A 14,289-nucleotide genomic window follows, 5' to 3' on the forward strand; every position below is an offset into this window, starting at 1 on the left:
AAATATATCACCTCCAAAGACGGAATTAACATCTTCATTTTGTTTTCTGGTTGTGGGAGTCAGAGGCTGATATCAAGTGTCTTCCTCAGCACTTGGGATTTGAGATTGATCTCTCTTTGAACTTAGAGCTCAGGGATTAGGCTGGCCTTGGCTGTCCAGTGGGCCTCAGAGACTCTGCCAGTCTCCACCTCCCCTGTACTGGCATTACAGGCGCATCCAGGGATCAAGCTCAGCTCCTCGGGGTTGCACAGTAAACACTTTACCGATTGACCCGTCTCCCCAGCCGTTCAGATACATCCTTGAGCAGAGACTGTTTCTTTTGCCATTCCAAAAACCCACAAGCACACCAGATTATCACTTTCTCATTACATGGGAAGGCAAGAAGAAAAAGTGATTCCCTTTCTGTTTTATGGAGAAATAGAAACAAACTGGAGTTAAGACTTAGGATATTAGCCGGGCGTGGTGGCACACCCCTTTAATCCCATCATTCGGGAGGCAGAGGCCGGAAGATTTCTGAGTTTGAGGCCAGCCTGGTCTACAAAGTGAGTTCCAGGACAGCCATACAGAGAAACCCTGTCTCGAAAAACCAACCCCCCCAACCCCCCCCCAAAAAAAAGACTTAGGATGTTGTCTGTCTTAGGAACAGGGTCTCAAAGAGTAGCTCAGGCTGGCCCTAACGTTGTTATAGAGCCAAGGCTGGTATTGTCCTGATCCTACTGCCTCCACCACACAGGCACTGGGATTATAAGCGTGCATCACTTGCCTGACAATACAAACAAAAGACCTGGATCTTTTGTTTCATACATTAGCAATGTTGGCACGGTATCTGATTCTCTTGCTTTGCCAAGGCTTGATGCTTTCAGAGCTATTTTCCCCCAGGGAGGAGCTTGCCTAGTAGAGTGTCTATCCATAAAGCAGCTATTTTTTTTTATCATTCCACTCTGATATCTCGATGAACAGAGACCTGAACAGGTTAGCAGAGGACTGCATGGGAGTCTGGGCTTCCTCAGAATGCAAAGGCCAGGTTTCTTGGAAGTTTCTAGTCCATCCATTCATGCCTCTGGCTCCTCAGACAATCCCCACTGTACACATAGGGCTTAGTCCTAGAAGTCTAACAAGAATACAAGGCTACTGGCTTCTTCTAAAGATTTCTTATTATTTTTAATATGTGTATGTGTATGGAGGGGCATACCCACATGAGTACAGGAGCCCACAGAAAAGTAGAGGCATTGAATCCTCTAGAAGTGGAGTTAGGGGCAGTTGTGAGCTATCCAGCATGGGTGCTGGGAACCAAACTCTAGAAAGGCAACTCAAGCTCTTACACCCGGAGCCATTGCTCTAAGCTGCTCTTTAGCACTGACTCTGGGAAACTCAAATTGTCTTGGACAAATGTGAACACCAGGAAGTTGTGTAAAATCTACGTCCCAGTGTGATCAGGGAGCAGACTAGAACAGAATGAGCTACATTTTATTTTATGTGTAGGAGTGTTTTGTTTTCATGTGGGTAAGTGCACCATGTGTGTGCAATGCCTGAGGTGGTCAGAAGAGAGTGTCCGTACTTGTGGAACTATATTACAGATGGTTGTGAGCCACCATGGGTGCTGGGGACTGAACCTGGATCCTCCGCAAGAGCAGCAAGTGCTCTTAACTGCACATCTATCGCTCCTGCCCCACCCCAACTGTTTTGAAGGAATGTGCCAATGACCTAAGGACCTCCCAAAAGACCCCACGCTCACTGGTTCAAATCACCTCTCGATGACATCACCCTGAGATAAATCTTTACATGGACTTTTGGAGAGCATCCACCCAACCATAGTAATCATTTACTTTAAAACATTGTGTAATTTATTATTAATTCTCATTTTTATATCTGTGTGTGTGTGTGTGTGTGTTCATGGTGTATGTACGCACTCACCCCATGACACACACATGGAAGTCAGCAGACAGCTCTGTAAAATCATATCCCTCCTTCCTCCTTTATATGGGTATTGAATTCAAGTCACCAAGCTTGCGTGGGAGTGCTTTGCCCACCAAGTGAACTCACTAACTGCACATTTGAATGATTTCGAGTTTTTTTTTTTTTTTCACTGTAAAGATTTGGTGAGTAGGCTTGACTATAGAACTCTTTACTTGTTTAAGAGTTCTTACAAGTAGGATCCCTGAATCAATGGTATAAAAAAAACAGTATTCAAAATGAAGGAAAACCTTTTTGTCTTTGCAACCAGACTTCAGACAGTGTGTGAGTTCTTCCTCTCTTTACTGCAGTTCTCTGCAGGAATGAGACCCACCAGTAACCTGCCCCCCCCCACTACCTTCCATGGCGGGCAGAAACCAATTACATTCACAAATGATACTGTGTGTGTTTATACACATGTACATTTTTCTGGGAAGACATTAGTTAACAATGTCAAAATCTCAAAAGATGACCACACCCAAAAGAGAGAAATCTACTATCAAATATTATGGAGTCCCCTTAAATCCGCAACAGATATGTATTCTTTGATGAGGAGGATGGGCTTGGAGAAGGCATAGATAGATACTTTTATAGTTCAGCCAACAACAGAGTGTCCTCCACAAACATTAACAGTAAAATCTACATTACACCGAGATGCATAGTGTATCGATGGGACAGCCTGCCCCACTCACGCATGCAGATGGTAAAGCCCAGTTGAAAACCTCCTAGCAGGGCTGAAGAGATGGCTCAGTGGTTAAGAGCACCGACTGCTCTTCCAGAGGTCCTGAGTTCAATTCCCAGCAACCACATGGTGGCTCACAACCATCTGTGATGGGATCTGATGCCCCCTTCTGGTGTATCTGAAGAAAGCAATGGTGAATACATTTAAAAAAAAAAAAAAAAAAGCAAAGAAAACTTCCCAGGTGGAGTTGTATACAGGACATCAAGCTCTATAAACTTGGCTATATCTTAAAGATGGTAAAGCCAGCTCACACCTACAAAATAGACCATAAATTCTGTGCCACACCTAAGAGGTGCCAGAGAGTTGGTAAAGCCTAAAACCTGCTCCACATCAGGTCCCAGATGCATAGGGAAGAAAGCCTACTCTACACCTAGACTAACAATATATAAATGGCACAGCCAGCTCTATACCTAGGCTACGTGATAGGCAGATCTTATACAAGATTAGATTAACAATAGACAGGTAGACATGAGCTGTATGAGATGAGGCCTGCAGTGTACCGTGGCATACAGTCTTCCAGGAAACTTTTGTGAATAAGTAGACGGAATACACGCTACAGTGACTGTCTTTAAAGTGTGTATTCATAAACTCTTAGGTGGCCTAGGCAGGGATATTACAAATGCACTACTCCCTGAGCTGCAGAGTAAGTTCGGAGGCCAGCTTGGGCAACACAGTGAGAACTTGTCCCAAAATATAACAGAAGGAGGGCTGGGGATGTGATTCAGTGATATGCTGGGGGTCCTGGGTGCACACCAATCCAAAATATAAAGCAGCGATCCATGAGGCAGCAGCGTGGCGGCCTATCATTGAGCGTTGTGCACTGACATCACAATCCTGCTACGTGTTCACAATACTTGCAGTAGCACTTCCTCTCAGTCAACACTATAATGTTAGGGTGGGTAGTCACTTGGATGGTTGGAATTATCAGTCTCATCGTAATATACATTTACATATACACTTACATATACAGACACATATATACACACACAAATGGGTGTGTGCACATGCACGTGTGTGTATGGATGTATAAGTGTGTGTGGGTGTGTGTACACATTCATGTTTGTAGAGGCCAAAGGACAGCCTAGGTGCCATCCTCATAGTCTCTCACTGGCCTGGAGCTCCTCCATTAGGATAGACTATCTGGCTAGTAATGCCAAGGACCCTCCCTAGTGCTGGAGTTGTAAGTATGGACCCCATGCCAGGCTCTCTCTCTCTCTCTCTCTCTCACTTTCTCTCTCTCTCTCTTTCTCTCTCTCTCTGTGTATGTGTGTGTGTGTGTGTGTGTGTGTGTCTTTCTGTCTGTCTGTCTCTATGTCTGTCTCTCTCTGTCTGTGTGTGTGTGTCTTTCTGTTTGTCTGTCTGCCTGTCTCTATGTCTCTGTGTGTGTGTATGTGTCCTTCTGTCTGTCTGTCTCTGTGTCTGTCTCTCTCTCTGTCTGTGTGTGTGTGTATGTGTGTCTTTCTGTCTGTCTCTCTCTCTCTCTCTCTCTCTGTCTCCCTCTCTCTCTCCCTCTGTGTGTGTGTATGTGTGTCTTTCTGTCTGTCTTTCTGTCTCTCTATGTCTCTCTCTCTCTGTATGTGTGTCTGTCTGTCTGTTTGTCTCTATGTCTGTCTCTCTCTGTCTCTCTGTGTGTGTCTTTCTGTTTGTCTGTCTGTTTCTATGTCTCTCTCTCTCTCTCTCTCTGTGTGTGTGTGTGTCTATGTGTCTTTCTGTCTGTCTGTCTCTATATCTGTCTCTCTCTGTCTCTGTCTCTGTGTGTGTGTGTGTGTGTCTTTCTGTCTGTCTATCTCTCTCTCTCTGTCCCCCTCTCCCTCTCCCTCTCCCTCTCCCTCTCTCTCTGTGTATGTGTGTGTGTTTCACTAGGGGATCAAACAGAGGGCCACACACTGTAAGGCAAGCACATAGCTCGTGAGCTACCTCCCCAATCTTTCATAATCTTATAAGGCCACCATCATGGATACAGTTTGTACCTGACCGAAAACATCCTTGCGCAGGGCCTGACTGCATAATTGGCTATGGGGGAGCGGAGCTGACAAATATCAAGTGTTTATGAATATAAAAGACAAGTTTCCCAGGCAAAGCTCTTCAAGTCTGTGAAGGTCGTTTTTCTTTCAATTGCTGCCTTGGGGAAAAGCCCAGATGTAGCCCTATCTCCCCTCCCAACTTGCCAAGGTTCAAAGAGCAATAATTTAGAAATCGAAGTTGCCATGGCAACACAATCTGTTTGGAGTGTCATGAAAAAATAAGCTTCAAATACAAGTTTGCACTCTGGCCCTCCGTGGGGGGGGGGCACAAGTACAGGGGGGGCACAAGTACAGGGGGGGCACAAGTACAGGGGGGGCACAAGTACGTGGGGGGGTCACAAGTATGTGCCTTTGTCTCTCCTCTCCGTGCCAAGGGCTCTGGTTCAAGAATTTTGCTTATTTTTATGACAGCGGGGTGTCTCCCCTCCCCATTTAATGGAACTGAGAGAGTTTGCTATGCAGCGTGGTAATTTGAGAAGTAATTACTAGGGAAATTGCCTTCGAGTCCCCTTCCCACCTTAATTTTCCAAGGAAGCACCAATGCCAATTTCAGACTTTTAACAGAAAGGTTGTCCCGAGATGCAGAGAACTGACAGTTGTAAAGGAGTTCCCACAGTTCTCCAGCGAGGCGCTGGGGAGGCAGGAGCCGGCTGCTTAAACTCCGCTCCCACCCACTTGCCATCATGTTCTGGCCCTAGGTAAATGACTCACCCCCGCCCCCATGTCCTTATTCCTTAATAGGGTCTTTCCTCATGGGAACCAGTTGTGAACCGGACTCCACAGTCTGCTTCATGGAAGATATAATGCAAATTGGTGGTTTTATGCTTAGATTCTAATGAGCTAATTCATGAGAAAGGTGTTCTGAGAAGTCAGTCAGGTCATGTGACAGTCGGTGGGCCCCTCATGCTGCCTGGAAGTGAAGTGGCTGTATCCGTCCCGCAGGTCATGATGCTGATCCGGAACCACCCGGTCCCCATCCTCGCCATGGTCAATGGCTTGGCCACAGCTGCAGGCTGCCAGCTCGTGGCCAGCTGTGATATTGCTGTGGCAAGTGACAAGGCTTCTTTTGCAACTCCTGGAGTGAATGTTGGACTTTTCTGCTCCACCCCTGCGGTCGCCCTGGGGAGAGCAGTGCCCAGAAAGGTAATTGAACTGCCCTTCCGTGCTCATGGGTTCCAGATTTAGCTTGGGAAAAGTACCTCTGTGGGGGTGGGGGGAGATGCTTGCCAAACAAGCATGAGGACCTGAGTTCAATCCCCAGAACCTACATAAAAAGCCAGGTGTAGTGGTGCACTCCTGCAATCCTGACGCTGGGAAGGCAGACATAGCCGGATACCTGGAGCTGGCTGGCTGGCCAGGCAAGGCTACTCAGTGAATCTAGGCCAGTGAGAGATCCTGTTCCCCCTCCCCCTCCCCCATACAAACAAGATACATAGCACCTGAGAAACAATACCAGAAATTAGCCTCTGGCTTACACACTCACACTCACACACCAACCACAGTACCTTCCATCTTCTATATTGGACATTCTGCCCAAAACCACTAGTGTCCTTCCGTGCTGGGGAGAGCAGCACTCACTGCCTGTTCCTCTGTAGCATCAAACAGCACGTGTCAACCTGTGAACTCGTCATATCTCAATCTTACAAGCCCCTCACTATGACAGTTTAGGTTTTTCCTTTTCAGAAAAGCATAGCCTTTGTGTAATCTCATTTGAAAATGCAATTGGAACAGTTTTGTTCCACTAAATGGCTGCCCAGGAGACACAGTGCACAGCGTGCTGACACAGCGCCAGTGTCAAGGGGCTGAGGCTGAATCTCTGGCTAGTGATTTCTTGACAACCATTCTCATTCCAGAAAGGATTTAAAGTGTCTGATTTACAGTGCTGGGCTTACAGTGGTTAGACCAGAACTAGCCTGTCCATACTATGGAACTCTGCACAAGGAGCAGCTGTGTGTCGGAGCTGTCTTGTCATTACTAATGACAGTCAAGTCTGTTTCCCCTTGTAAAGCTGTCTTCCTTCCAAAACCTCACAGAATAGCGTTTAGTGGGCATCCATGAAGCGGAAAACCACAGTGTCTGTTCTGGGAGGAAGGCATCCTGTTCTCAGTGGGAAATCTGGAAACGAAGGTGCAGACCTATATATGCAGCGAGCAAGGAGTGAACAGCTTCCTAGAACAGACTATCTGGTCTTGAAACAACTGCTAAACTTAACAGTAGCTCACAGGCCTGAGGCAAGAAAGAAGTGAGACCTGAAGGGAAACCAGCAGTAGAGCCAAGGAGTGCCTGGGAGAATTTTGCCCTTCCCCAGGTCCTCCTGGTTAGTTTTGGCAGAAACGGGTGCACCTATGGAGATACTGCAGTTAACTACAAGCCAGTATGCTGACACCAGGCTGGAAGTGGGCTGCAAGCTGCAAGAGGTGAGGGTTTGCTCAAGCACCTTTCAAAGGGGAGGGGCTTGCTTATTATTTTAGATAGATATTTGCCTTAAGTGCAGCCATGTTTAGTGAATATTTCTTATATCATTGCCCGGACTTCAAGTCAAAATAGATTACAAATCTCCTGTGATAATCAAGGACTGTCTTGTAACTGCAGATAAAACCGTAAAGCCTTTCATAGCAGGAAGTTGCCATACTGGTTCATCCTCTTTCCAACACATGACTTGCTGGAAGGTTCCATGGTAAAGGCATTTAAGTCCTATTGACAGGGTAAAACATAGCGAGCCTTCTAAATTAAGGCTTATCAGAATTCCTAGAAACTTCATACTGTCACACTTTACAATTGTTTTTGAAAAGAAAGAGGAGAAATGTAACCAAAATATCCCTTGAATTCCATGGAAGCCCAGTTCTCGGAACCACATTGCATAATCTGCACAGTGTGACAGATGAAGGGGCAAGGGCATCGTGAGAACCAGAATCACTTTTTCCCTGCCAAAGAACGTTTTGTCAGGAAGCAGGCCTTCTCAAACGACGAGCAAAACAGTCTGTCCTGGGGGTGGGGAGGGCAGCTCCATCAGCAAATTCCAGCTGCACAAGCAGGAGGCCTTGAGTCCCATCTGCAGAGCACACTCATCAAAGCCAGGCCTTGCGGTGCACACTTGTCATCTCAGAGCTGGGGAGGCCAAAACGGGAGGATCCCTGAAGCTCAGGGACCAGCCAGTCTAAGCAATCAGCAACTTCTACCCACTGAAAGACATCCTGTAGATGCCTTTCAAAAAACAAGGTAGACAGCTCCTGGCAAACAACACCCAAGGTTGACTTCTGACCTCTAAATACACGTGCACCCGTGCACCCAGTCCAGTATGCGTATGCACACACGAGAGCGCGCGCGCGCGCGCACACACACACACACACACACACACACTCAGAATTACAGTTTCTCTTCGTGTTCTGGCCCCCCAGAAGAAGACCAAACTCAGGCACACACTGTGAACATCCCATTGCATCTGCTGGTGACAGGTCCCTGTGTTTATCCGCAGAGACGCAGGCAGGTGCTTTTGCAAACTGTCCGGGATGGAAGTCTCAGTCCTTTCCTTCTTAGGTGTTAGGACAGCATGCGTTGGGCTCTACTTCCCTCTGCTGGACACTCTAGGAAAATGTTCTGCTGTGCTGGGCAAAAGTCATGGAGTTGAGCTGACTGTGTCAAGGCATGATTATTCATCTTATTTTTAAAGTCGTTCCCTATTTTCTTGAATTCAACCATCTTTTCAACCATTCAACAATCTTCATTGTGTCATATAAAATCCCTGCCTCCTCCAGATGTTCTCTTCCCCAGGCCGGGCTGACCATGCACGGCTAAGAGCCAGCACATCAGGCATCCCATAAGTATATCAGTAAGTATTCCAGGAAAGCTAGAGACAACTCGAGTCTCCTTCCCAACACCAGTCCCTTCACCACGGGGAAAATCCTCGCTTCCGCTTACCTACCCACTTACCTACCGACTTGGCTGTGTGCTTGCACACCCTTATCTCCCACAAGTCTAACTCAGAGTTCGACCCTCACCCATACCACAACTCCCACAGAGACTTGGACACGGCTCATATCAACGATTTAACAGTGAGTTGTGTGCCCAACATAATTTAGAAAATGCAGCTTAAAAGCAGCCATGCATGCTAGCAACTTTCCTAGTTTCCTGGTGAGAAGAGGGCAGTGATCTGGTGTGTGTCACCTGTGCACACCTGGTGGGTGTGTCTGTCACCTGTGCACACCTGGTGGGTGTACACCGTATCCTACCCTCCCCCACTCATTCCTCTTTCTCCCTGCATCTCCTCAAGCTGCAGTCCACAGTCTCAAGAAGACAGACACCATTGCTACAGCCTGAATGTGTTGTTCCCTGAGTTCATATGTTGCAGTGCAATCATCAAAGTGACAGCTGTTGGAGGTGGGGCCTTGGGATGTGATGTTGGGTCAAGGGTAGAGCCTCATGATGGGACTAGAGTCTGTGGGAAAGGGGTGTCAGGTCCCATGTGAGGACACAGTGATATGTCAGTCTCTGAACCCGGAGTCAGCTTTCTCCCCGGACACTAAGTCTGCTGATGCCTTGAACCTGGGCTTCCCAACCTCCAGAGCATGAGATCTTCCTGCTTCTCAGCCACACAGTTTATGGCATTTTGTTCTTACAGTCTGGATAAACCAAGGCAAGGGGCCCACCCAAAAGATAAACAGAGAGGCCCCAGGATGCTGCAGCACACAACCATCACATCTGTGTGGTCCCCTCTGCTTTGCTGATCCACTCAGGTGCTGTGAAGCCTTGAAGCCAGTGTCAGAGTCACAGAAGCATCCAGTGGGAGTGAGGGTGTTAATATTAGTCACTCCACTCACTGGCATCTACCGAGAACTCCGTTATCTCGGATTAATCTGTTATCTGGAATAATCACCAGGGCGTGGAGAATGCAGGTGCCCATTCGTCCGTCCAGAGGGTGGATCAGACTCTGAAGGGTCAGTTGGTTTGACTCTGGTGTCTGCCTCCAAACCTCTCCTTTCTAGAAGATTGTCTGACAGCCAGGTTAAGTCACAGCCTCAAATCTTAATTGTCATTTTGGATTAATGTCCCCCTAGAGTAAAGAACTACTGCCTTACCAACTTCTTAGGGTGACCAAAGAGGTGCCGCCCTGAATGCAGCATGAGCCCATTAGCAGAGAGGTGAGGGTATCTTTTCTTCTAGTTCATCTGAAGATCCTGTAAATCACAGTGTAAAAACGTAGGCACTAAGATATGACAGTGCTGATTAGCTGGGAAAACAACCTGCCTTTTCCTTACTGAATGTCACCCTCTAACCTCATGCTGTAAAAACATGTGGCTCCAGTAGGCAGAAAGGGAAACTGAGGCCTAGAGAGGGGATGAGCTTGGCAGGATGGCTTAGGATCCCAAAGGCAGGGGTAGAATGCCTTCTGGCCTTTGATCTTGTCCCACACAAGTCATCCTTGAGCATGCGGTATTGATCTCATGAATACTTTCTTGGTCTTCTGGGCTGAAGGGAGAGAATCCAGGATTGTAGGCACAGATGCTTATTGGAGAAATGTATCCTGCTGCTGGTCTAATATTTTATCCTCAAACTTGTGGAGAAGAGCAACATACCAGAGTGCTCTAGGCTAACCTCTTCTACCCTTGTGTTGTAATCCCTACGAGGCCCTGAGTCCTCTTCTCCCCACCTTGTGTCCATCCCAGTGCATCAGCAGTCAGCCCCCTGCCTTCCACCAGCTTTTTCTCTGTTCTCTTGGTTCTTTGCCTCAGCAGCTAAGACTTCTGGGACATGTGCAGGGTCACTGTGGTGTCTGTTGTGCTGTTTTGTATGAGGTAGGGAATGTAGAGATCAGAACCTGACTGCAGCCCAGAGGCAAAGCAGAGATCCCAGAACAAAGGTTCTCAAGGGAGCCAGACAGGAAAGGCTTCTCTCAGCAGCATGTGGTACCAAGACTGAACATCCAAGAGAAGGGCAGATGGAAAGACTGCACCTTTCATTACAGCAGCTGTAAGGTGCTTTGTGCTGCACTCTGCTTGCCTTCCTAGGCTCATTCATTCCTTCATTCATTCATAAATAAGGAAGGTTGTCTGCATTGTGCAAGGAAGTCTCCTAGTGCTAGGGATGAGGAAGAGGACGTGCACCCAAACCCCTCCCTTGTGGGAGTTACATGCCAGCAAATGCAACCAACACATAAGCGTGTGCACTGTACAGTATACCAAATGGGGAAATGCAGAAAGGATGGCCATGTAACCGGAAATGAGAATTTTAAGATGGCAGCAGTGAAGGGCCTCCTTGAAAAGGTGACAAACAGGGAGCTAATGCCTTGAGGGAAAAACATTCCAGGCAGAGGGGGAAACGAGTGTGTGGACCCTGGAGTGAGAAAGAACACACTTGGTGTCTGAGAATGGCCACCAGGATCTGCAGAGATGGAGAGGAAGCACCCTTGCTCTGTGTCCCTGTGCACCCCTCTTGTTCACATAGGCTTGAAGCTGTAGATGCTGACGTTTTAGGGTCATTAAATGGGGTTCATCGTGTGGCAAGCTGTAGAATCCAGGGGAGGGGAGAACTTGCGCCCCATCTTCCTGCAAGCTTAGCATCGGGGAAAGGGCCTGAGAGGGCAGCAGTTTTCCTCCTTGCCTTATCCTGCCTACTTGAGCATCACAGTCACGCCAGGCTCTGCATCTGGGCCCTGAAGACATTTAAGTCTCTTCATGTCCCTAGAATAGAATACTCTTTGGGGGTCCTGCTGAGGAAGTAGCACCCATGGACTTGTGTTCCTGTGGAAAATGCCCCCCCGTACCATTCGCAGGAGGTTTTGAGCCTTTCCCAGCGGGATCCATGGTGGTCCCTGTCAGAGGGGCTGCCTTTCTGAATGTGGCCTTTAAGGGATACATGGACTCCCCAGGACTACCAGGGCCTACTGATCAAATCTGTGCAGCACCAAGAGGACTCAGGGCGAGACCCCACCTGTTCTTGGATTCTTGTCTTTTCTTGGGTCTTGGAATGATCTGGTTGTCTCCCTGGCAGGGAGTTGGGGTGTTGACAACATCAAGGGGTGACAGATACCTAAGCTGAGGCATGCAAGTCTAGAGAGTGACTGTCTCAGTACAGCTGGGGGCTGAGGAAGCCTTGGGTATGAAGAGCGCTTGACTGATTCCACCTGTCCCTTCCTCAGGTGGCCCTGGAGATGCTCTTTACTGGGGAGCCCATTTCTGCCCAGGAGGCCTTGCACCATGGCCTCATCAGCAAAGTGGTACCAGAGGAACAGCTGGAGGCAGAGACCATGAGAATAGCAAAGAAGATTGCCTCTTTGAGCCGCTCTGTGGTGGCGCTGGGCAAGACCACCTTTTACAAACAGCTGCCACAAGACCTTAGAACTGCCTACTTCCTCGCCTCCCAGGCCATGGTAGACAACCTGGCCCTGCAGGATGGGCAGGAAGGAATTGAAGCCTTCATCCAGAAGAGAAAGCCCATCTGGTCACACTGAGCCCGCATGAGGAGTGCTGAGTTAATGGTCAGCCCTAGCTGACCCTCAGCCCTCCCATCTCCTCCTCTCAACCCATCCATATACTGCCACCTCTTGGTTGTAAGAGAACATTGCCAGCCTTTCTAACTTGGATGTTGGTTTCTCAGTGTGTGATCTGTATTGAATGCCATGGTTCTGTGGGAAATGAATACAGGGGAGGAAATGACTTGCTAGGTCAGTGGGCAAGTTAATATGCACTGGGGTGTGCAGGCTGTGACAGAAACCCCAGTACCCAACGGAGCCTGAAGTGAGGTGCTGCCCATACAGAGGACAGTCAAGTGAAGCGTGAAGGAAGGGTGCCACCCCCATGCTCCTGCAGTGTCCTTCAGGCGCAGTCTGTTCTGGTTGTTCATGGCAAGTTGAACAGTTCAAATCTCCATGAGATCATCTCCCCACTGAAAAACTTCTTGATTCGACCAGGAAATCATCACACCTGTAGCCTAGGAATAATCTTATGTGATTTGAATAAATTAAATATTTATAGAGCTGGGACGTTTCATTTCTAACCCACCGCAAGCTAAGAAAAGAGAGAATATTCTCTTTGAATGAGAATGTCCACTCTGATGGGCACATAGCAAGGGCCTTGCCCTCACTACTAAACCAGAGGATAAAAGCTGCCCAGAACAAGGCAAGGACCCAGAGCAGACCCCATCCGATGAGAGTCACTCCCTCAGGACACATTTCAGAACTGTGCGCAGCTTCTGGTAGGAAACCCAGACTAAACTTATATTTAGACCTAGTCATATTTTTTGGCTTCTGGTCTAATGCAGTCCAAAAAGTGTTCAAAATTTCTGTGTCTATAAACTTGACCATAAATCAATATCCATCTATCGTCCTTCTATCCATCTATCCACCTAACTCTGTCTCTATCTCTCCCTTCCTTCCCCTCCTTTCTTTTGAGTGCTAAAATTTGAACCCAGAGCCTCATGTACACAAGTACTCTGACACTGAGCTAGACCCCAGTCCTGGTTTTTAGTCAACTTTTGTCACCTAAGAGTAGAATAGAACAAGGCCTAATGTCATACCCCTGTAATCACACCTACTGCGTAATCTGAGGCAGGAGGATCACACATTCAAGATTGGACTGCTTAATTTAGCAAGACTCTATCTCAAAACAAATAAAAAATTAAAAGGCAAAGATGTAGCTTGGTGGTGAAAACTAGTCTAGAATGTATTAGGTCTGGGGTTTTATCCCCAGCACTAGAAAGAGAAGGATGGTGAGGGAGAGGAGAAAGGAACAAAGGAGAGAGACCGACACAGAGATTCATATGGTCTAGCCTGTGCTTATTACTCTAATTGCTGGGGTAAAGGTGGCTCATGGCGTGGGCATCCGCAGCTATTATTGTCACAGGCTTCTCTTGGGGTGGGGACTTGTTTCCTTCTCTGTGCTTTAGATGGCAATCATGGTAAGATTGCCTCATGTGCAGAAACCATCGGAGCCACCATCTCCTGCAGCCCCAGAATATGCCAAGTTCTCATGAGGCCTCAGCGGGGTCAAAGGAGTCTGCACCACAGAGATCATTATCTCAGGTGAGTCTCTGAGGCCGGGACAAACCGTGGGGCTGGAGTGTGTGAGGATCCCAACATGTCTGCCTGCGACAGCCACTGTTTTCCATCCCCCGGCTGTACTGCCCCGTGGGAAATGTTCCAGATCATTAGACCAAAAATCCAGAAAGGAAAATGTTTAGTTCCCAATGCGTGCACTTGCTCTCTTGGGGAGCTCGGTTGCCTAGTGTTAGTCTGAATTCATTACCAGAGGCTGAGCACAGTGTGGAACTGTGTCAGCAGGAAATTGCTCTGATCGTGTGGGAGACGCGCTGTGCCTCACTGTGCTCCTAAGTGTCCCCAGGGGTGCTCTGAGCCCAGCCTGACCTCAAGGACAAATGATTGTCCTACTCCACAGTACTGTCTTCAAACAAGAGAGTGGACAGGAGACCCTGGGTCTGTTAGCCAGCAGGACGCAGGCACAGATTTTACTAGTAGGCAATGGGCAGCTGGCTGACATTCTTAGTTAGATTGCAAGGACTCATTAGGGTAGTTAGTCCAAAAGAAATGGACCACTCACTGTCTGTTCATCTTTGGTG

General features: G+C 47.9%; 1 protein-coding gene across 2 annotated transcripts in view; it reads left to right on the forward strand.

Moving 5' to 3' along the window:
* Positions 1-12,690, forward strand: part of Echdc3 (enoyl-CoA hydratase domain containing 3) — a 20,558-nt gene extending 7,868 nt beyond the window's left edge. For both annotated transcript variants that reach the window (XM_021155964.3, XM_021155965.3), the window contains exons 4-5: positions 5,662-5,862; positions 11,855-12,690. In XM_021155964.3, the coding sequence (XP_021011623.1) occupies positions 5,662-5,862; positions 11,855-12,166 (513 nt within the window). In that variant the 3' untranslated portion in view covers positions 12,167-12,690. The remainder of the gene's footprint in view (positions 1-5,661; positions 5,863-11,854) is intronic.
* The last annotated feature ends 1,599 nt before the right edge of the window (positions 12,691-14,289 follow it).

The sequence above is a fragment of the Mus caroli genome, unplaced genomic scaffold, assembly GCF_978045245.1.
Source record: "Mus caroli unplaced genomic scaffold, Mus_caroli_1 scaffold_2, whole genome shotgun sequence".
In the NCBI taxonomy this organism is placed as follows: domain Eukaryota; kingdom Metazoa; phylum Chordata; class Mammalia; order Rodentia; family Muridae; genus Mus; species Mus caroli.